The following is a 23,938-nucleotide window of genomic DNA, read 5'->3' on the forward strand; positions in this document are numbered from 1 at the left end:
ATACATCTTGCCCGTAGGGTCATTACATTCACTTGCCTCTCGTGGAACGGGCGGACAGACTATAAAAAGGATCGGGTTATAAATCTCGTGGAGGATATTCGCCGCTACCTATGCGTAGAACTGCTGAACAATCTTGAACGATCGATCGTAAAAATATAGCGCGCAGCAAGAAGCGCGAGGTTCGCCCCGGCCAAGATGCATCAGGTGCAAATCAGTTCCTACGCCTGGCTTAGCTAATGCAAACCCTGGCCAAAATCTTTTGCATTCGGTTTTCTTCTAAGGGATTGTACGTACGATCGATTCGTTCCGCGTTTTCGAACGGCAAAAGCTACGGAAAAAGGTACACAGGCAGCGCAAAGGATCGAAACTCTGGCAAACTTTCCATCGGAATTTCAACTCCGTTACCCTCTGAGAAAGTATCCACCGCGGCTTTTACAACTAACGATACAAAAGCGTGCCGGAAATGGATTTATTAATCTTAAAAATGAGAAAGGGTACGAGTTTATTGATCCGTCGGGCAGCGAGGAGGTTTCCTCGAGTAAAAAAGAAGCAACGGAGCGGCGCTCGCTAGGAAACCTCAACTATGAAATTCCAAGACATCGTCCGTGCGTTTCATACACGCCCTCAGCAAACATCGTCGATTTTATTTCTTGGTTTTACCGCTCTGAACGTATAAGTTGCGAAAGGTCGTCCACCGGGCTTGGTAAACTCTTCTTGGTAACGTGATCTTGTATTAGCCTTGAGAGCGAAACTTTTGAAACAGTTGCAATGTTACCGGTGACAGGACAGTAGACAACTTTTGAGAGACCTGGCACGCGAGATGGCAAGCTCGAGGACGAAAGACAGGACCAGAGAGAAAAGATGCGTCGCACGAAGGAAGGAAAAGTAGCGTGAAAAATAGACGTGACGTAAAATTGAAAATGTACCCGGGACACGCACCAAGACCGCCTCGGGGCTTCGAAAATCCATTGCCGAGGAAAGCGTTGACCTCGTTGCTACACCTGCAACGTCTCGAGTGGAAAAGCCGACGGAAAGGCAGCGAAAGCAAGAAACGAAAGCTAGTACCTGCTGGTAAGACGATCGAGATTCTCATTTTATGCAAACGTAGCCGATATCTTGCAACCTGAAAGTCGTGCACTCTTCGCTAGTTATCTCGAATAGCTCGTTACACCTGCATAGGCGTATCGCAAGCGCGAGAACACGCAATCATCGACGACTATTTTTCGACGATTCCTTCGTCCTTGCAATCGTTTTATTACCGGCGAAAGAAATGGAAATCCCTTTTATCGTACTTTGAATTGCCGTTCCTTCCGACAACCAAAATCTCGTACGACTGACACACGTTGCAAAAATCGACGCGAGATTCCCTACATCGACGCGCCAACATCTTTCGAAAAGGGAAAGAAAATAGTGGGATTTTTTTATCGCGGGAATTACCACGATATTATTCGAGGTACTGTGTAAGGAGGTACGACGGTTATTACGGCAGTTATTGCGAATTATGGTGCTACTATGTGGAACAGCGACACTCTCGCGCCGTCCATACAAATGCAGGTACGAGAGCGGAGTAAAGGGGCCAAGAGAGTGTGCCGCCTTTCTTGCCTATACTTCTCGAGGCTCGTTATAATAGTAATCGATAAGTAACTCAGCGTGATCCTACGTGCGGCTAATGGACCGATTTAAAGTGTAGGACGCGATATGAAGCCAAGTCGAAGTAAAGCAGCCATCGACACGTGGACGAATAGCGATGAGAACTCGACAGAAGCTTTTGAAACAGCATCGTGTTCGTCGACAATCGAATTTGTTACGTGACATCGAGCATCGGTGAACTTGACGAGAATTTTTATTTCCCACTCTGAACAGAGACTCCGAACGAGGAGAAGGTTCTCGACTCGCGTTCATACAGCCTCCAGTCGATCTTTTAATAATACCAGTACTCTCCAAATACTCGTTTAAAAACTCTATTCATCGTGACATTAGCGAATTGACCGAGTTACAAATTGCAGATCACACAATTTTCTTCTTAGAGTTTTTCAAAGTTTTGACTCTAATATGACAATCGTTGTATCATACTAGTCTCCGTTTGTCCATAGACGACGATGTGTCTCTTTCCTCCGCGTGTTATCTTTTGCGCGTTGAACGCTATACTCCGTAAATAGATAAATAAACAAAAATTGCTGGGTAATCGGATCGCAGTTGGCCGTATCTAACGGGATAAAAGTTGACGAAGCAAGCTGCTGTGCGCTACCATAGGCAAATGGAGTCGGAAACGACGGATTGATCGCGTCTCTTTGGAGTCGCATTTAGAAAAAGACGCGGCGTAGCGACGTAACGTTAATCTTACTCGGCGACAACGTTACTTCGGCCTCTTTATTTTCCAACTTTCGTCTTTGCCGCATCTCCCGCGGGACCGACTCCCCTCGGTTTCACCCTCGGAAAATGGTAGTAGACCCTTGCAGAAGGCAGCGATCCATCATAAATTTAATATTCGAAATTTCAAGAATGTTCCACACGCTTTGGGGGCCATCCGTTTCGACCGACGATATAAATTCGCCCGATAATATACTAGCAAGTACAGTTAGTCGCGTTGAAAGACGAAAGTCGCGTTTCATCTTTGACGGTATGGAGAAAGGAAATTGTGCAGCGTGCGCGCGGCAAATTCAGAGTATCAAGAATGCCAGAACGCAGCCGTATTATATTTAGCAACATCCGCGAAATTTAATTATTTAGGATAAATTTATTTTGCCGGAGAATTGTGCAACCAAAATATTTCCTGCACCGTTTGCTTCCTTTTCTTTAATCTTTTTCACTCATTATAAAGCTTCCGCAGCGAAGGAGAAGTACTAAAATAATTCAAACGAAGCGTTATATCCTACGTTTAATAAATCAAACTGTCACGAGGGGTATACACGAATTTCTGTTCGTGGATTAGTTGTAATTTTCGAGAGCGGGACTGTGCATTTTCCACCTGGGAGAACTGCATAAGTGGATTGTAAATTTGTTCCGTCAATACTATTATCTTTTGATTAGCGCACCTCTCTCGCGACACGCCGCACGCTAATTTAGCAATTCAAAAGGAAAATGACACAGAGAGGCGGAACTACCTCTAGACGGTAAAAGGTTTATATCTCCCTATATATTTGCACATTACAAATGGTTGATCAAAAGACTTTTCGAGTCTCGACTTCGTACAACCGTCCGGTCTTTGAAGAAATGTTTGCTGAAAGAGTGTGCGTAGGTTCTTGCGACACCCACGGTGCAGCTTTCGTAATTTCGCGAATCGTAATTTCGAAATCGGGCAGGAATAATCGGAAAGATTATCTCTGGCTTTTCAACGTTACCATTCGCCGACAACGGAAAGAAGAAAAGTACATATACCCGATATCTACTATTCCCCTTTCGTGCTTATAAAACGGGGAGTAGGGTCATGCATATGCGATGTAATGCATTTACGCCTTCGCATATAATAGCTGCTACGTTATAACAACTCCTTTTCAAAGTACACCGACGTTTTCGCGTATTTTATTTACCGTGGAGCGGATTTAGCGAGCATAGACGACCGTAAATTCCCGCTATTTTCAAAATCGTCGAAAGATTCGGGCCACGACGAGTACGAACGCAAAACATCGGCGATCGAGAAAACCGCGAACCATTTCCTCCGTTCGTTCCAAACAAGCCCTTTTTTCCCCTCGAATATATACGTCAATTACACCGATTTCGCATGTGCGAGCCCATGTCTGATGACACTTCGAACTAGATGGGAACATCGAATTGCACTTCGGTTCCCCATAAATTCCACCTCGGTCGAAGAGGGAGAAACGCCGAATAAAAAACACAGCGAAACTCGCTGATACTCGTTCGCGATGTTAGGCGTCTTCGTTCGACAGATGGTTACCACCTTTTTAACAATTTTGTTATCGTTGAACATCGTTTGTACAATAATAATTCATAACAGTGGATCCTTCTTTCCCCAGTCCCGTTTCGCCAATAGATTGAAAAACGCTTGAAAATCGATTTGCGAGGGACGATGCGTGATCGAAGTAAGAGAAAAACAGGTCGAGCTTCGAGGTATTCGCCGAAGCCGGACAAGCGTTGGAAGTCGTGCGACACTGCGTGGACGCGTTTCGCGTTCGATGCTACGAGAAAATCAGTTTAACTGCTGAACGAACCTTTGCCGCCTACCATGGCTAATCCCAGATCCGCAGGGAAGTTCACGACGGGGGTGTAAACCCGAGAATGTTGCGGCTAAGCTAACCTCCCTCCGTTCTCTTTCCACCTCTTAGTCACCATCGGTTGGTAGCGTTCGGTACGATACCTGCTGCGAGTCTAGGCCAACCTCCGGCTTATCCCGACGACACTCGTTCGATACCGTAAAAGCCTGCGCGAGGGGGGTGGACAGGAAGCAAGAACGAAACGGAGGAGGATGCGCTGGGAGATGGGGGATGTTGGTGGTTGCAAGCTATCCTACCGCCCTGCCAACCGCCTGCTAGCCGAGGATCGCGAGAGACCCCCCGTCAAGGGATCCCATAAAATAGCTCGAGTAACTTTTTTACTTTATCATCCACCGGTCTTCCCGCCAACCCTGTCGATATACCTGAGCTCATACACCTCTACGTACTACAACACGACGGTGTATGCGAGCTTTCTCGCCGAGCTAGTCCAAAGCTGCGAATACACTTACTATATACGCTGCGATACTCTCTACGACAACCAGCTATCGCATCTTACCGCGCGTTACACAACTTTAACCCTCAACCTCCAACTGCTTCTACGTTTGTTCCTCTTTTTACGTCCATTATTTTATTTCGTCGTTAATATCGATTTTGCATGTTTTCGTAACTCAAGCGGCTGGAAGCCTTTTCCGCTGGATCAAAGCCACGAGCACGCGCGACACTACGACTATCACTGGCTATTACACGGGGAACACGGAAGGAACAAATTCGCCGTGTTTGCCCCGTTTGATCTTCGACCGCAGAAGGATCACAGAACGAAAGAATCGATTAACGATTCGGTGAAATTTAACAGGAATCAGGCGAAACGAAACGCGAAATAGAATTAGAAAATTTTTAGGTGGCTGTCGGGTGGATCATTTTTTTGCTTATCGGTGGGCATGTCACTTTCTGACCATTCCGCGTACGCCGAGCTTCGACCATTTCTCTCTCTTTTGGAACCTTCCAGCCATTTCGTCGGTACGTCTACTCTGTCAATTACCGATAAAACAACGTGGAATCGTACGGACGATGGTTCAGAACCGTAACGCAGCCGGACGGAATGTAAATTATCGCATCCACTGCAACGATAAATAACGCGCCGAATCCAAAAAGGAAAGCAGCGTCGCCGCACCCCGAATGCCACGTTGAGAAAAAAGATCAATGATTCTAAACGGATCGTACTACCGAAACGTGGTAGTTGAAAGAATTTCACGCGCAAACGTATTCGAAGCGTTCCTCGTCCTTGCAAAACGGGCCGCAAATTTTTCCCGTTTCTCTTCATCGTTGCGATTCGATACAAAATATTTCCCGTATCTTCTTATTCTACGGTTCCGAACCGAACCACGTGGGAAATACGTTGCAATTCCCTTACTTGGAAAGCCGGAGCAACGATTTTAGTCGTAACTAACCTTCGTAAGGAACGCCTGATGGAAAATTTGCATTTCCTTAACCCGCTCGTATTTCTTGGGTAAAAGTTGCCCAGAAAGAGAGAGAGAGAGAGAAAGAGAGCGTGTTGCTTGGCTTCATGTAAAAGGGAAAAAAGAGCGTATATACATAGTTAATAGACGCGAAGCTAACGGCGACTCGTCGTTACGTTGGCCAGAGAACGGCGGTGCGTAACGGAAACGAAACGCGTATCGTCCTTCGATTCCATCCGCGTTACCGCGTGATCGACGACGTTCGAATTTAGACGGTAGCCGAGATGACCGTTGATTCTTTTGGAAAGCGACAGGAGCAAGGGTACGAGCCAAGCTGAACGAACGCAGTGAAACAGGACGAGGTAAAAAGGTCCGAGTGACGTGGAAAAAGGATAAATAGATGGATAAACATGGATTCGCATCCAGTGGCAGAGTTTTCGCTCCCTCTATTCTCGAGGATGATTTTTCGCGAACGCACGACAGCAAACGAACCTCCTAGGAAATCTTCGTGCGCGACCTGGGCTATTTCCCTTTCCACGATGCAGACAGGACAGACAGGACGAATCTGCATTAACTATGGATTTCGCTCGTCCTCCGCATCCCTTTTCGCAAGTTCTTTCTGCGGTCGCCGTCCCTATCGAGCGCCTCTTTCGACCGTCGTCTAAAAATGTGGCGACTTTTCGTTTGCGGGCCGATAGATAGCGGCGGATTATCGAGTACAGCAACGCCAACGAATTAAAACGAGGAATTGATACATTGCCAACAACGGATCGTTTTCCTTTCGTGCAAACCCATGAAACGCATCGATTCGAAGATAAAAGATGCCCGTTGGAGATAATGAATGGAGTTTGGGATCTCGCGTATAACGTACCTAAAGTTCATGGCCGTTCGTGCAATTTTTACCTCTCGTCCCGAAATACTCACATCGTGTCACACAGTATCTCGCTTTGAGTCGCATAGACATCATCGACGGTTGAACTTCTGGCGAACGAAATTCGCATTGCCCGATCCGAGTCAAAATCAGAGATTACGACGTAATTAATTGCCTGAAATACAAGGGATATGTCATCGTCATTTTGGAGTCAGCATAAAGCGCGGCTGAATTAGCGGGTATCGAGGCGACGGATTACCGTGTAATGAGCGCGATTACCATGCAACTCGAGTCAATGGTCGCACGCGATTTATCATGGAATCGAAATTCGACTCGTCGGCAACTCGTTGCTAGAAAGAGAACGATCGCAGTACTCGAACAAAGTGTGCGCGATGTGACAGAACAGGTGGGCCCACGAGGCGTTCATCCTGGTCTGTACACGTCGAATTTAGTAGTAAGCAGCAGTCTTAAAGTCCATAAAACGTTTGGTTGCTTCCCTTGCGTTCGATGCAACGATTTTACGTCGCTGCATATCGGTCTCTTCGACGCTCCTTTTGGTCCAACGCGATCACGCGCTACCTGACATTGTTTCCCGACTAGGATCGTGCGTTTTCGACGACCGATAGCCGAATTTGACGATGCGAGACGCGATATATACGCGCGGCTTTTACGAGCCGCTTGAAACGCAACCGTTAGCAAATTCGGAACTTAACGGCATATGGTCGACCATACGCCAATTCGTCGCGCACTAAAACTAAACGCATCGGAAACGTTTATGTTTGCCAGCCCGCGTACACATACACCACTGCGACCTGCGTTTCGTCGCGTCGTACGAACACGCTCGTTGTTTGACCGCGGCGAAGCTCAGAGCGCGCATAATTACTCGCTGTTTCGAGGGACGCTCGAGTTTTTTAAACGCGACCAGGGAGTTGTAGCCGTTTAACCATTACGTGATCCTCTTCTTGCTTTACGTACGTATACCGTCGTCATTCATACCGGGTTAATTTACAAATCTGGCCCAACCAAACAGTCGTTGATGTTCGAGCTCGCGAACCTCGAACAAAGGCACGTCGCACTAACGCGCACACTTTTACTTTTTTCTTGTCCCTTTTCACGAACGCGCGACGAAAAATTCATCACTCTCGTTTTACGTGCAACGACAGAACGCGTATCGCGTTACAACGTTTTTAATATCAATTAACGCGATCAAACGCACCGAGTCAAGTCGTTTATCGTTCAGAGTTTAAAACATCGAAGCTTAAAGAACGCGGGTCATACGAACGTCGATTGTACGCGTCGAAAGGCATTTAGATCGCTGCCATTGATCTAACGGACGCACGGTTTTGCACGGTTTCGCACGATTTTGCACGATTTTGCACGATTTTGCACGATTTTGCACGGGTTGGCACGTGCAACGCGTGCACGATTCTTGTTCAGAGTTCTTCACAAACATCAGACACAATATGATTACACGAAGAATCAAACACTCGGTGGATAATTGGAAACAATGTTCGGCAATGTCCACGAAAGTCTCTGAAAAGAAGTGGATTTCTCTGGTCGATTACTCACCACCATTCTGCGCAATAATCGGGTCGATAGCCACCAACAGGACGAGGAAGATAGGAGTCATATTGACCACCCTCTTTCCCGTCTTCCCTCGGTCTCCCGTGATCACTGCACACTTAATACCACCGTTGCAGCGTTCCACCTATGAAAAAACAAATCACGCTCGTCATAACATACCACCTTCACACCGCTGCGCTGGATATATCTTCGGTAGGCCGAAGACGACGATTTGGATCCACGGCTCTTCCGAGCGTGTTGTGCTTCACGATAAGCTGTTGATTGGAACAACAACGAAACAGGAACGGGAAATATTCGTTCTCGAGCTGCACGTTTGTACGATCGCCTAAGAATTCGCGATGGATGGGTATTCCGTTGCTCACGAATCACTCGTGAGCGTTTCAGCTTGCTGGCGTAACGCGTAAAAAAATACTATTTATTGGTGCTTCGTTCGTAGGTGACAGACAAGTACGGACAAGGGAAACGGAAACGCTTATTCAGCGAAAATCGAACGTAACTATCGACACGCGCCATTTACTACCGGCACGGCGTTCTGTATCCTACGTAGAAATGCGAATCTCGCGAGCACGCTCACACACGGCCAAAGAAAAAAGCGACGAGTTTTTCACCAGCATCGTTAACGATCGTACACTTGTTCGTCGACTGGTGACGAGATCGCATCGAATCGTTCGTCTATTCACATTCTCCCATTCGCACGATGGATTTTCCTCCTGTTTCCTCTCGCGATCCTAGAAACATCGATTTCAAAGACGACGATGCCGAACTCGTTTCCAAAAAGTAGCCTGTCGATGTATTTCCCCGGGGATCAACGCACTTCTTTTCTCTTTCCTGCCATTCCGTTTCTCGGCTTCTCCGCTTTACGACGAATTCTACTCCTGCCTCTCGTTATTTTCACAGTGATTCCAACGACCGACACTAATAAGGTATATACCGTGATAGGCGAGCAAGAAGATTGAAAACATTCGTCTTCTTCCCGTATTACCCTTCCGCTTCTTTCCGCAACCTTTCAACATTCCCTTTTCCTTTTTCCTCTAATTTCAACTACCTCCAAACGATTACCTGTACTCTTTCTTTCGATGATTCCACGACCATTCCATATTTTGCACCACTTTCCACTCGAAAGGTGATCCTTCCAGCAGTTTTTCTTTAAACTTTATTAAATCTGTAAACGTCTGCTCCAGTCCTATCTCCTCGGTGTTACATCTCTCGGCTGTTCGATTCTAATCTCTCCTCTGCCTTTTCGCTCGATTTACCATTCATCACGCTCATCTTCATCTTATCCAACGGATAATTTCCCAATTTTAGCTACCTTTACTTCTAGCTCTCTGTATTTGCTCGTACCAATTTGTCCAAGGTAACGGAAGGTGCCATTTTCACACTTCAAATTTGGCAAATTTATTAATCCGGCTACTTGTTAAAGAAATTCAACCCCTCGAGTATCGTTCGACGAAACGGCGAATCGTACGGTCAATGCGTAACCTTCGACGAATCAAATTTCAAGGAATCATCGGCTACTCGAAACGCGATGGGTAACTTTACGGAAACGGTACTGCCTTTGCGCGTGTCCTTTTTCCCTCGATTCGCGTCATATCCTCGGCAACCCTGTTTCCTTTTCGCTTCTTTCGTCGGTCCCGAGCCTCTAAGAACTATGCCTCTAAGAATTTTTACGATTTAAAATGGCTGGAGTTAAAGCGATTGTGCGCACAACGTGAACCATTCTCACGACTAACGGCTTGCTTCTGCGTTTCTTGGATTCTCGTACGAACTGTTTACACCCGTTTCTGTAGAATTTCAATGCCGAGAAGAAATTCGCGCGTCCCAAACGTCAGTCACAAATTCCAACACGATATTCGTCACAGGAACACTTTGGACGTTTCCACGATACGAGAGAAGGGCAGCAGGAGGGGAAGAAGAACACGTGCGAATCTTGCCGCAAACTCAAGGTTAAATTGCAAAATAGCCTGCGATATTATAAGATCGCGTTGAGGGTAGTTTTCTGAACGCGCGCTGCGGCTTGACTGACTCATCCCCATACCCCCCGACGATACCCCCTCGCGACCTGCCGTCGAACGATGCGCAAGCGCCATACCCCCTCTGACGCCGACTTCTCAGTACGAAACGCCTATGAATTCGCGCCGACCAAATTTTCAATCGCTTTGAATATTCTGTCTCTTTAGAAAAACGTTGACAGAAATCCGACGCTTTTCAGAAATTCAACTTTAATTCGATTTTAATTCGGGTGCGAACCAACGATATTCACGGAAACGAATTACGCGCTTGCTACTACGACCGTAAGAGTCGTTCAACGACGCGTAAGAAATTCCGAATGAATTTCTTTTGGCAGCTTGGAACGACCAACGATCGCAACGAATACTCGTCGTTTCTCGTTTCTCCATGTTCTGAAAGATATTCTGAGAAAACGGGTGAAAGTGAATAAACGACAGAGTGGATACTAGAAAAGAAGAAAAGGAGAAGAGTGGCGTAGAGAGGGTGGTTTCGGCGCTGGTTTAAACGCGACGCATGCGTTCCCCACGCGAGAGGATGTCCGGGGTGAGCCGTCGCCGTACTCTGGCCGACGTATCGCAGTTTCTAGCTCGATGTTTGTCCGCGTGGTACTCCCAGGGACGGTGCTGCTCGTCCCAACCACGAGGGTGTCGGAATACAAAACACCCCGAGAGACTACGCAATTCGGACCGCTTTGAGCTCGACGAGGAAACGAGAAAATACGCGCGGCACACCGACAGCTTACGAGTCGAGAAGAAAGTACTTATATCGATACATCTGGCAACGAGATCTTCGACGCTTGCGCTCCTGGCCCAACCGACCAAAACTTGCCACCGGTTTTATTCTTTTTCCTACTTCGGCGCCAAGCTCGGACCCTTCGTCGTTCAACTAAGGAACTCGCAAGGCCCCTGGGAGTACGGCAAGCTTCTACCCGAAGTAAACAGTTCGACAAGGAAACCTTCGCCGTCACCGTGATACTCTTTTCGACCGGGTAAGTGGCCAATCGTGTGTACTTTCGAACACTTTTTTCTCCTCCGCCTTTTCTCTTGTCGTTCATTATTAACGCGCTGCTAGGAATTGTGTCGATCAAGCTTTTTTTTTTTATCGTTTCTACCGAAAAAGGACCATCCTCGAGCCGAGAAACGCGAATTTGTTCCGTCAATTTGCAACTGAAATAAAACCAAATGGCAGGATTTTGATACGAGGTTTTAAACGACGCGAAGCTGAAACAACGAAATCGATGACACGACAATAATCCGATGCTATCAACCGATCGTTCGGGATAAACGATCGATATTTACGATATTAAGGCGAAAGTAATCGACTTAATTTACGAGTGTGTAGTCTCGTACTCGTTCGGCTACCTCCACAAATTCACTCCTTTAACGTCAGCTGTCGTCGCTTTCGTCACACTAGGCACCTTCGTCTAACCGAGTACATACGCCGATTCGCTGCTGGAATATTGGATGCGCACTCGAGAGCATGCCGAACGAACCGCGTAACTAATTTCCAAGCAAAGACGAGACGAAATCACTTTTGCTTCTAATCGGCGAGCCCGCGAATTTGTTCCGCGAGTAAAAGTGCTGCCTTCGTTTTTTTTTTATCGTCTCTTAACCATCGTTTACGACATGGTAAACAACGGGACGAGGAGAAAAGTATCGCAATGGAGGGTCGAACCGACAAAGCTAATTAAATCGCCGAGCGCGCCGGCGATAAGACCACCGCAGTTGGACGATTAGACGTTTATGACTTAATAATAATTTATCCATTAGCGATCGTGAAACAATAATGCGTTATTTCAATGATTCAGGCTTCTGTCTCGACGATGAAACGGCCGACGATATTTGTATATATCGAGAATACATACGATATACGAGTACATACGAGAATTCGAAAGTTCGATAACACAGTGTTTTAGACTTGAAAAATCGTAAAACGGACGCGCTTTCGCTTCTCTCTTCGCTTTTTTTCGTCTCAATCTCGATTTTTTCCATATTGCACGTGGAAATAAAATAGGAAGGAAGAAACCAGCGGACTTTGAGTCAGAGATATAAACAGGTCAACGTAACTTGGCAACGGAATCGTTGAGAAGAACGGGAAAGGACGAGGAGAAAAGATGGAGAAAGACGAGCACCGTAGCGTATCTCCGGAGGGAAAAGCGTGTTCCTTTGCTCCTGGTGATAATAAAAAATTCCAAGGTACGCGTAACTTAATTTAATATCGTGGCCAGTGCACCGTGACCCGATGATAAATCCCTCGGTATCTCTGACCGCGCCGTTTCTATTCTTCCATTCTAAAAATCTGCCTACTCTTTCCTCTTACTCGAACAAAAGATGATGGTCGGAATAAGAATAACCAGGAAGTAGCGTGGCGCGCCACTAGGCAAGTCGAGGACTTAAATTAAAGCGAAAAGATCGGCCGAGTACTGCAGGAAATAAGAAACGGCTGGCAAACGATCGAAGCGGGATATCATCCGGTATCGAGTCGACTGCGTAACGTCGTTCTTCGCTTATATCCTGTGTAACTAAACTCGTCGACTGCGCTGTTTTTACGAGCTGGTCGTCACAGAAATACTGTATAAAGAGGGCGAAGCTTTGTTCTCAGTTGGGAATGCTCTTCGACGGTGAAAAACGTTGCCGAAAGGCATCGACTGATATTTACGCGCGTCATCCGATAACGTTTACGAGAGATTTTCCATGTTTATTTTTTGCGTTGCGGGTCACAACGTTCTGATGCGATTATCTGGAATTACGAATTTATAATCCAGATTAACGTAATTCTCTGCCCCTACAAAGGATCGGCCACTGGATCGAACGGATCATATTATTTCGTTGCAACTGCAACTCAACTACGACTCCTGAACTACGGGCCGGCAGTAATAATACCGCGGTAATACGAAAAGGTGTCTTTCCTTTCTCGTTTATTATTCCTTTTCCAAAGGTTTCATCTTTCGGTTTCGATCCACTTTCAGAACGATGCCGTGCATCGTCGCTGGAATTTTTCGAACTTCCGTACGTGTACGTGTTGGCACATTTGCGCGTCTGTGTACAAAGAGAAAAGGAAAAAAGAAGGCGAGAGAACGAGCGAGAGAGAGAGAGCGAACAGGCAAACTGGATGCTGGTGGTGCCGGCAACGGCGGCCATGTAAAACGTCGCGGGACAATCGTACATCGTGCACGTTCTAGTAACTTATGAATAAACATTTCTTGACGCCATCCAGTGGAAAATTACTCTCGGAAATGTCCCTATCCTTCCGCCTATTCTTTCTTCTGGTATTTCTACCTTTTTTTCTCGCTGCTTTCTTCTCGCCGCGCTCTCGAAAAGCGAAATTCCCCTCTGTCGTCCGAAACATTGGAAAGACGGTCGATCCGATTTTTCATCGTCGTCGTTCGTCGCGAAAAGGAAAACCGACGAAATCGAATTCGCGGTCCGCGACAAAGTAATTTGTGTAAATTCAATTGTGTTCCACACACACATACACGTGTGTGTGTGTGTATGTAAGCTTTGTTGTTTATAAATTGCAAATCAAGTTCGTTTTATGTAGACTGTTAGTTTGGCATCGGGGACCGCTTCCGCGATTAATGTTGACACGATTTGGGTCGCGTTTGATAATTAGTTGATCGTCACGTTGATATATAATACATATAGCGCTTGGTGCATCCTCTGGCCGTGGTAAAAGTGAATTTGTCTCGTGTGCTATCGATGTACTTCGATGTTGATTTATTAAACAAACTTGGCTAGGTATTTTGAACTGAATCCGATATAATAATAACGTAGCATTCGCTACAAATTTCTGTTTCACAAATGTCTAGCGGTTAAATTGAAATGCGATTCGAGCGACGCAATAAACCGTGGCTCCGTGCGAAAATTAAAAAATCACACCGTCGAATCCGTATGTTCCACTCTTTCAAAGTAAATTAAACGTGTTCAATTAGCGATTTCTCCGGTTAAATATAATTTACCTTTCAACAATTCGTTAACCTTCTACCTTTGGTTTAGCGTAACGATAATTTATTTTCTGCCCAGTTTATTTGCCAATGTAACGAGAAGTTTCGTTCTCGACAAAGGCACGCTCTATTTGTATGTAATTCTAGTGCGTAATTCGCAACTAATATAACACGAATACGTAATAAGCAAGCGGATCGATCGATCCGTTTGTGTTTAGATTTCGAGTAGGAGAGAGCTTTGTGACTTGTCGGTTGCCGATCGAAAGTGCCGTTACACCACCGAAGATCGCTACGCTCTTGATAACGTTTCGAGCACTCGAGTGTTATCACGCGGTAAATTTACAGTAATGAAGCACGTAGCCGCGAGAACTAATATGAAAACGGTGAAAATTCGACTGCCGCCGAGAGAACCAACCGTTCTTTTCCCTCCGACCCTCGCTCTTTCCCCCTTTAATGGCCTTGATCACGAAACGAGTTAAAAATCTACACTCGCTCGAGCACGGAATCGTTTCTTCTACAAGGAAATTCACGGAACCCGGCCAAGGGAAAGATTTCAAAAGTGACCGTGTCGTTATATCGCGATGGAGTTGCTTTAATTGGCGGAATGCCCTTTAATTGAATCGGTAATCGAAGTAATCGAAGAGGTGCGTCGCCTTTCCGATCGACGCCAATTACCTTTGAAATCTAAACTACAACACCGCGGTACGACGATCATCGTCGACCACCTACGACGAGAAAAACAACGTAACGACAAGAGTTGAAACACGAGATAGTCGTGAACGTGTCCTAAATGATTCGCCGATCCTGCTACTACTTTTGTAAACGGCAAATGAATATCCACTCTGAGCCAAGTTCTTCCATCGACGGTGATTCAAAGAAAAGCTGATTTGGCGAAGTGCTTGAAACCAAGGAACGGTGGATAGTCGGTAACGAATCTTCCTTCTTCCATGCTCGGTACTTAGAAACGCCGCACCTCGAGACCGAGACCGAGGGCGAGAAAACGAAGGAAGGAAGGCAAAGACAGAGAAGGAACGGGACGTAGAAGGAGGAAATATCTCCTGTCAAAGGCGACTGTAAGGAAATTTTCGCGGAAAGGAAAAATCTGTAACTCGACGAGAGTAGTGCAGAGAATCCAATTGTCAGTGGCAAAGGGACCACGCCGTACCATCGTTGCGATGCGGATCGAGGCAGATCGAAACGAACCGAAGTAGTCTCAAGTTTTCATGGTTTCGAACGGACGAAAGAAAGACGTTTCTCCTACTCTTTCTCGGTCCTCGGTCCACGCAGCAGAGGATCAGACGAATCAAGCGTCTGTCGGATATACCTTCGAGACCCGTTAACCGTTACATTACGATTATGTCGTTAACCTATTTTCTAAAAATTACGAAATGACCGAGAAATACCAGGTTTTACACGAACGCTACGAAAGAGAACGTTGACGTTGTCGTTTATTCCGAACCTTCTTTAGATCCACGCTGTTGTTTCTCCTATCTCCTTTATTTCACGAGGCATCGGCGAAAGCATTTAATTCGTTTCAACGTTCCTATAACGCTGTCTATGCTCGAATACAGCAACTACAATGCGCTACAACGCGCGTTGCATGATACGCACAAACATACACATGTAAACGATTTCATCCACAAACAAACGAACTCGAATCATCCCTCAGTCCTACCCTTTCGTCGGCTCCTCGTTCATTTGGCTTTCCGTTTACCGCTGGATGGAGATCGATACAGGGGCAAACGTTCGTACGATGCAACATTAATCAGATCGGTGCCGAACTTCTGCCAGTCTTTTATCCTCCACGTAATCAGTCTCTTTCCTCCAGTAGCGAGCGAGAGATTCGAAAAATTCGAGTTGGATTAGAAAGTCTCGTATGACCACGGTGTACCATTGGTCCGCGTGACTACGTATCGAGCAGTAACAGACGCGATGAAAGCGTTGTTAATTTCGCAATTTTCCTGAACGTTGAAACGTTGAACGAGCTAACGATAGGACGATAGACGATAGGGTCGTTTTATTAAATTTCTTTCCTGCACAATTAAGTACAATTATGTCGGTCATTACCGTTTCGAGGAACGAGTAAGTTCGCAAAGGAATGAAAATTTCAGCTCACCGTGACGGTTTCCCGTGGCTACGGAAAAGACTAATTAAAAACTGGCGTCAGTTTCAAAGATCGACCGTATAAAAGTTTCGCTGTTTTGGCAAAGACCCAAGCCAAACACGTTTAGCAAACGAGACGAAACGATTTTTATACGTAGGTATATATTTGAGTAATGCGAAGATTTAATGACTTTGATCCGTGTGCACGTTCGCACGTGGCTCGTGTAATCAAGTCTCTTTCGTATCAAACGTTTGAAATCCTTAATTCGCTTCGCAAAAAACAACCGTTAAATTGGACATTTCATTAAAATTCAGAATGTGCCGAAATAAAAAAAAAAAAAATAACAAAACGTACAGACGCTGGTATTTTTACTATATGTATTACGTTTTCATACTCGCTAATGGATTTGGCGATCTCTTTTTTTGTATCTCCGTATCGCTTTATTCGATTAAAACAATACTGCAACATTTAAACAGAGCGGAGCTAGTGTTTCGATAACTTGCGCTAGAATGTATTTAACTTGCACGTTGTTTCCAATGGACGCCACGATTACAGAATTGCGGCGATAAATCAACAGATGGAAAGTTTCGTTCGGCCTGGTTGATTCAAGGAAAGCGCATTCGATTAATCGTGACGATCGCGTATCGTTGGCGAAAAAGTCCGCAGGTCTATGAACCGTAGTGTATAAAAGCGCGTAAAATGGCAAGCGCGCGTGCATTTCTCTTGTTTACGCGTTTCCTTCGGCTGTGAAAGGACGAAATACAGAAGTGGAAGTAAAGGGAAGTGGATGATACTGAAATGCAAGCTCTTTTCCCGTTTTTACGCGTTATTCCTCGTTTCCTTTCCACTTACGCTTTTTATCTTTGCTCCCCTTTCTCGCGCCACCCTTCCTATCTCGCCTTCGTCTCGTTCTCTCGTCTCGACGTGTCACTCGTAACAAGACCCGACAACAATACTCTTCCCTTTTCTTTGTTCTGAAATTCTTTGCTCGGTTGAGGCTTTGTGTACTCGTCATCCGTATTAATTAAAAGTTTTTGAAGGCCCCTCGTATCCACCGTTAGTGCCTCGAAAATACAGACAACAACGACTGCAACGAATCGCGACGCAACTCAGCCGCCTTCTTCTTCTCCTTGCTACACAACGCGCAATCATTTCTACCAGACTTCTTCCTCCCTTCTTCCTACTTCCTTCTTCCTTCTTTCGTTACAATCTTGATACTTCCTTTCGAGTCATCTCGAGAACGTCGACGTAGTATCTGAATCTTATGCTTCGCGTAGCTATTCTTCTCGTAGCCTGGCTGAACCAAGTCGGAAATGTTGAAAGAAACTCGATGCGTCTTGTCGACTTTGAAAGAGAATCGAGGGAACGGAGGAAAATCAAGGTACTAGAGAAAATTTACGTCAATGACGATCGACAATGTGGATATTTGTACAAAAACGATCCCAACTCAGTGAGAAAAGTACCGGGAAAGTCGGAACCAAACAGATACGTACAATTGTAATTCGTTTTATCTGGTATCTCACTTTGAAACTATGCATTTCAACGTTACCGTTGCTCGTTTTCATCCGTTTGTTTTCAAAACTACCATTTCCTGCTGATATTGTAAACTAAATAAACCAGTTAAACGTTATTGAACGTCCGTTTATCAAAAAAGTATGTAATTGTGTATACCAATCAAACCGTTTTCCGAGAATTTTTGAGAAATCATTTTTTTCATATGTTTCCATTACTCGGATACGAGTAAAAAAATTTCTATCAGACTCCGTGCTTTCAGGTCACTTTATTTATGCATTTTGCTACCGTTCGCTCTTTCCGCAAGATCGATGAAAGCCTTTTTCCAAAAACGATCATCATCCCCCCCCCTCCCTCCTATCCGTGTATTATATCGTGAAAATCGAAACGTTTCGTACAATTCCAAATATTTTTAATTGTTCTCGTTGTATCGAGTTAAAATGTTTTTCGTATACTTAGGTGGCTTTCTCTGTTCGATATACGATCGCGGCTCTTCAAATATAAAATCATCCTGTTGGCCCTCGCCAAAAACCCGTTATAGCTGGTGGTCGGTAACGAACAACGATAGCGAATAAACTATTCATAGCATAAACAATAAGTAAGCGTATATATGCGCCAAGCGATCATTAACCTATTATACGTGCAATATAGCCGTAGTATACTATACGTAACGGGAAGACAAATTTTAAATTGCGGACAGTGATTTAAAAGTTATTATCCGCAGTTTCGTTCTACTATAACGAGAAAAATCGTTTCGCAATCGTACGAGACATCATTGTACGTAATTCGATCGAACCAGATGTTTCTCAACGCTTTTCAACGAAAGTTGAAACATCTTTCTTTTTCCATTCCTTTCTTCTTTCCAGTTTATTCCTCCACCCTCTTCATCTTCTCTTCTCGTATACTTCTTTCTTCGCGCTTTTTATTTCTCCCGTTCGTTTTCCGTCCCAGCCCGCATCCTACGTCGGGCTGACATTGTCAGCCGATCCCAAGCGGAAACTCTAATGGAATTGTACCATCGAACGTTAACCACCAGCGATTCTGCATTTTTCATCGAACATTGACCATTTCGATTACCATGAAATTCACCTCCGTAAAATCCGTCACAGACTGACAAGCGAAAGAACAATACGATCGAGTTTGTCATTGAGTTTGGTTAACATTAACCGTTCGGCTAAAATAATTTAATCTCGAAGCATTTAGGTAATTCGCCGTGAAACAATTATTTGTATATATGGACAAGAAGTAGGTGTGTGCATTAGACAAAGAAAAGATTTGAAAAGTAAAATGCCAAAGAAACTGACAAGATAATAATGACCGTAAAGCAGGGAAGAAGCTTTACTCCTGCATGAAAGAATAACGGAGAATCTCATTATGCGACATCAGCGTTGGTCGTTAAACAGGAATAACAACGAAGAATAGTCTTCGCAATTAAAATCTTACACGGGTGAGGCACCGTCGAACGTACCTATTGTTATTAGAAAAGCGAGTATCGCAGTTCTGAAATCTACTACACTTTTCGTCAAAGCCCGTTGGTCGACCAAATAATTCTCCGCTTTCCCGTTTTCTCTTCTTCGGAATCTAACTCGGTTTTTGTCGATGAATTTACAGATGAAATGGCGAAAAGTAATTATCGAAGAAACCGTAGGACGAGAACACGATCGACACAGATAACGTTTCACAGATCTTTCCTACGTATGCAAGTCGAAGGCCTTTGTCAAGTTTCTCTTTTTCTTTTCTTCCCTTTTTTTCGTTTCATCGTCGAACCGCACATCCCTGTGTGGTTTCGCTTAACCCACATGACCATTGATCCGGGATTTAAGTGCCGTTTCGTGTACATCACGGAAGATATCGTACGAGGTGTCACACGCTCTTCCTCCGTCTTCTACGTCTTTGCTTATCCCCTTGTTTTATTTTCACGCTTGACGTTCCCCATAAAACGAATAATTAAAGGTGAATGGTAATTTTCCGTGAACAACGAGGGAATAAAAAGACACGCGCGTATTCTCCGCGATTTCAATCGGCACAATAGATATTAACCGTTCGTTCGTCCAAGACCAGCGTTTCCATGCTTTCGTCGCTTCGTCTCATTTAAATCATTTATAGCTGCATGGCAACGATAAATACGTACATCGATTTACATACGTTACGATGAAAAGCCACCAACCACTAAGGTACTTTTCTGTTCGGATCACCTCCACTTGCGTACACCGAAAAAGCTGATTACTTCGATCGTTGACTGCGTTTTAATGAAGCAAACGAGTCTGGGAAACAATGACAGTTTCCCCTGGCGCATTCGACTAAACGTCTCATCCCATTCAGACTGTTTTTACAAAAGAAACCAAGCGCGTTTCCGATATCCCCGATCTCCATCTATTCAAAATGTGAACAATCCGACGATAAAACGGAAATCAGGCAAATTGTATTTTCTCCCTAGTTCGTTATATCAGATCCGTGGTGGCGAAGAAACGATAACGTCTCGAGTTTACGCCACTTTGATCGTAAGTCGGAATAACTATTTAACTAAACGTATTAACGAAAATGTGCCCCTCGATAATTTACGAAGAAAGAAGAGATTACAAAATTTCACGGGAAAATTGCAATATATTTTAGAAGCTTTATTAATTACTCGATGAAGGCAGCGGAAAAACATACCCGTCGAGGGTGGAAATGATCGCGTGAATTTAAGAGACTATAGCTGTAAGCCTCTGTCGAGGCAATGACAAAGATGGAAAAAACGAGAACGAGAGGTGAGAAGAAAAGAGAGAAGGGTGCGGAATACAGTGACTGTAGTTGGAGACTTTCTAGTCGTGCCCGGTAGCCTTAAAGAATTCATGAAAGCTAAATCATTTTCTTCGGCCGCCTGGTCTCGGTGGAAGCGTCGAGGTTTTCTTAATGTTGCGATATTTTACGAGAAAACTCTTTAAATCTAATATATTACCGACAGTAATTAAATATAAGTTACATCGAGACAGAGGCTGCTGGTGAAGTATAGTCCATTGAAAAGTAAAGGGAATGTTGGGAAAAGGGAGAGCGGATCGGTCAACACTTTGTCGAGCTTCAAGATAGAAAGTTTTGACGGTATCGTGAACGAGACCGACCGTCATTGTCGGCCAATACTTTCGGAACTAAGAGAATCTACAAAAATGTTCTCCGACTACCTTTCTTTCTCTTCCCTCTAACTTCGTACTCTTCTCTACTGCCACCTGATTGCCTCGACACAACCTTACACGACAAAGAACGATATTTAGCGAGTGTGCTTATAAGTTGATTCTTATCAAAGATATCCGATTGATCAGGAAAATGTCCAACGTTGTATATTTTCTTTTGGTCGGGATATTCTTGGAAAAGGAGTCGAGTTTGCAACGAAAAACTTTCGTTGCATCTTAACCTGCTCTATACGTGTTAGAGTCTTTCGAAAAGCTGACACGTCGCGCCGGAAATCAGGTGTGCTACTTGCCGTCTAGTTGGGATTTATGTGTGTCATGACTGCCTGTTGCACGGTAGCTAACTTATACGTGTTAGCCTCGGCCTGACTACAGGTAATCGGAAACATTGATTTTCATCACCTTCGGAGACATTTTAATATCTTGGCTTTCTGTTTCGATGGCAACTTCGTTCCACGCTCGGTGTCTGACAAATGCCGATCCATTCTACCGGCGGCTATAAATTTGGCCGAGCTAAAAGCGACTTCTTTCGAGGCGATGCGATGTAACGATCGCTGCTTTTCCTGGAAACTGCTGTGTTTTACAGAAGCTGAGAATCGGCGTGAAAGAACGAAGAAAATTACTTGGCTCCTCGAACGTTAGGGGTGCTGAGCTCTTAATATCTGAACGTGATTTAAGATCTGCGGTTAATTAAATGGAAGCAAAGTGTCTGCATAAAAGAAGAGAAGTCGTTCGCGCAGCAGTAACTTAAATTTTATAACTTTCTTAACGAAACGTTCGTTTTTACTAGCGTTCGGGATACCTCCGTTTCTTTGCACAGGGTAAAACATTGAAACCATATCTGTCGTTGAGAAGAATTTTGAACGATTTGCACAATACAAAATGGAAAAAAGGAAAGGAGAAAAATCGAGATAGGAAAGAAGACGGGGACGGTTCTAAAAGAGAAGCGAGAAAGATAAATCACGCGCTCATAGCCACAATCAATCCCAGCGCCTAGCACGGACCGCCTTTCGTATCTAAGCCGTAACTTAAAGTCTGGATGGAGGAACATGATTCTTCAGAACCTCGATCTTCCAAGGTTATACGATCCTTTTTTGATTGCCGACGGTAGACCGTCGCTTATATTGGACGAATCAAAGATTCTGTCTTCGAAATTTCCATCTTCTCGCAGGATTATCTCCGATAACTTTCAGTACTTGTCAATCGTCTTCGTCTCCCTTTCCATTTTATTATTTTCTCGCCATATGTTCGTTTACATTCCGTCGTTCAAGATATATCCTGATAATGTAGCTACCTATACACCAACGTTTCCCGCAGATGAAAACTGAAACGCGGGCTTTGCGGCCTCATCTATTCTCGTTTGCGTTTACTGCGCCATAAATTTCCCTACAAACTGATCGATCGAACGGGCAAATCAAAATGAAACGTAAGCGGCAAAACAACCGTTGTTTTCGGTTACATCCAATTTTAACACGATTCTATTATCGTTTATAATTTCACCAAGATAATGTAATTAGTAAATAAGATCGGGTCAAAGTTTAGCTACGTGTTTCGGTCTCTCTACATTTTCCAATCGTTGCACACGTATGTGCGTGTATTTCGATGTCGAAATAGATCAAGATACGAATATCAATTCAACAGCACCGACTACCGCGCTGCTACTCCGCGTTGATAGGTATCTAAACATGCTACTTTTTGCAACAACGTTCCTACCAGTCTGATCCTAAGGTTCACTTTTCGTAACCAGCAAATCCGTGGACAAAGAAAATGTTGAAACGACTGTTTTCGAATCAAACCATCGAATATCGCAGACAGAAGAAAAATAACGGTGATATTTTCGAATAAAAGCTACGTGGAATTGTGGAATTTTAGATTGAATTTCATATTGCTGAAAGTTGTGAAATTAGGAAAATTCGTGTTACTCGCCCAACAACAAATTACAATTATCTAAAATACAAAGCAAAATTAATTAGTAATGTTCATATTCTGGCTGGAATTCCTTGCTATCTGTTTCTGCAGATTATCATTACTAACGCTGTTTCAGTTCCAATTAGTTCTTTGGAATGTCGACAAGAAACGTTTCAAAAGATTTCTTGTATGTAAAGAAAAGAACAAACGTCGAAGATCAAAGCCTGCTTTCCCTTGCGTCACTTCGTTATACCTTCTTTTAGAAGTATGTATATCGACTTACATTTTGAATCTCAGCTAATTGGATGTACCGGTTTGTTGTACTTTCGTTATTAATATTTCAAGCGGATCTACAAGAATCGAACGTATCGTACGGCACGGAGAAAAATTCATGCTGCGAAAAACATGACGCGACACGTATGAACTCTGAACTAGTCGAGAAACCGTCGGCTCGTATAATTTTGTTTGTTTATGGCCGTGCTGCTACTCGATTTTTCACCCCTAATGGACGCGCGCCAACTGACAAACGGCCCCACCCGTCCTTTTTTTTAGATAGTCCGTCCTCCCCTTCCAACTAAGAGAACCAATGCCGTCAGCTTATCCTACTCGCTTAGTTAACGTCCGACCTAACGAATTTTCAACGAAATACACCGGCCGTAATTTATAGGGAGTTCGATGCATCTACTTACGACGAACAACGAGAGAGAACATCTTCTTGCAGAAGAAAACGCGTACACGTTTAGACGTAAATTCGACGAAAACTAGGAAATTTCTTACGATAGGACACGAGTAATTCAAGGAAAGTATTTTCAGAGACAGAGAGAGAGAGACAGAGAGAGAAACGAGAAACACACGGAGAAGAAAAAAAGACACAAACTCCTTAAAAAACGAGTCAACCAGCCACCCACGCAGCTTTAATTTCGCAACAGTATCGGCTTGTAGCATCGTATAACGCTGGCGTTTAAGCTGCGTCGTTGCATCCAACACTAAATCATAAGATATTAGAGGATGTACCCAACCCTTCCCATTCCGGACAGCGGCCCCTTGCTCGAATCCTTCGCACCTTCCTGACCCGACCAAGGGTAGAACCAATTTTTCTCTCAACTGTCGCGCCGAGTTACGAAGAAATGAAGCTAGCCTGCTCTCTGCTACCTTCTGTCTGCCAGCCTGTGTCTTCTTTTTCTCCTTTGTCCTTGAGTTCCCTCTTTTCTTC

The 23,938-nt window shown here is 44.5% G+C and overlaps 1 protein-coding gene across 13 annotated transcripts in view; it reads right to left on the reverse strand.

The window, feature by feature from the left end:
- LOC132913167 (tyrosine-protein phosphatase Lar) overlaps positions 1-23,938 on the reverse strand; it is a 287,417-nt gene that overhangs the window by 173,801 nt on the left and 89,678 nt on the right. For 12 of the 13 annotated variants that reach the window (XM_060971207.1, XM_060971199.1, XM_060971200.1 and 9 more), the window contains one exon: positions 8,070-8,208. In XM_060971207.1, coding sequence (XP_060827190.1) covers positions 8,070-8,130 — 61 coding nt within the window. In that variant the 5' untranslated portion in view covers positions 8,131-8,208. The remainder of the gene's footprint in view (positions 1-8,069; positions 8,209-23,938) is intronic. The other variant, XM_060971205.1, reaches the window with a different exon arrangement.

Source organism: Bombus pascuorum, chromosome 13, assembly GCF_905332965.1.
Source record: "Bombus pascuorum chromosome 13, iyBomPasc1.1, whole genome shotgun sequence".
Lineage (NCBI taxonomy): Eukaryota > Metazoa > Arthropoda > Insecta > Hymenoptera > Apidae > Bombus > Bombus pascuorum.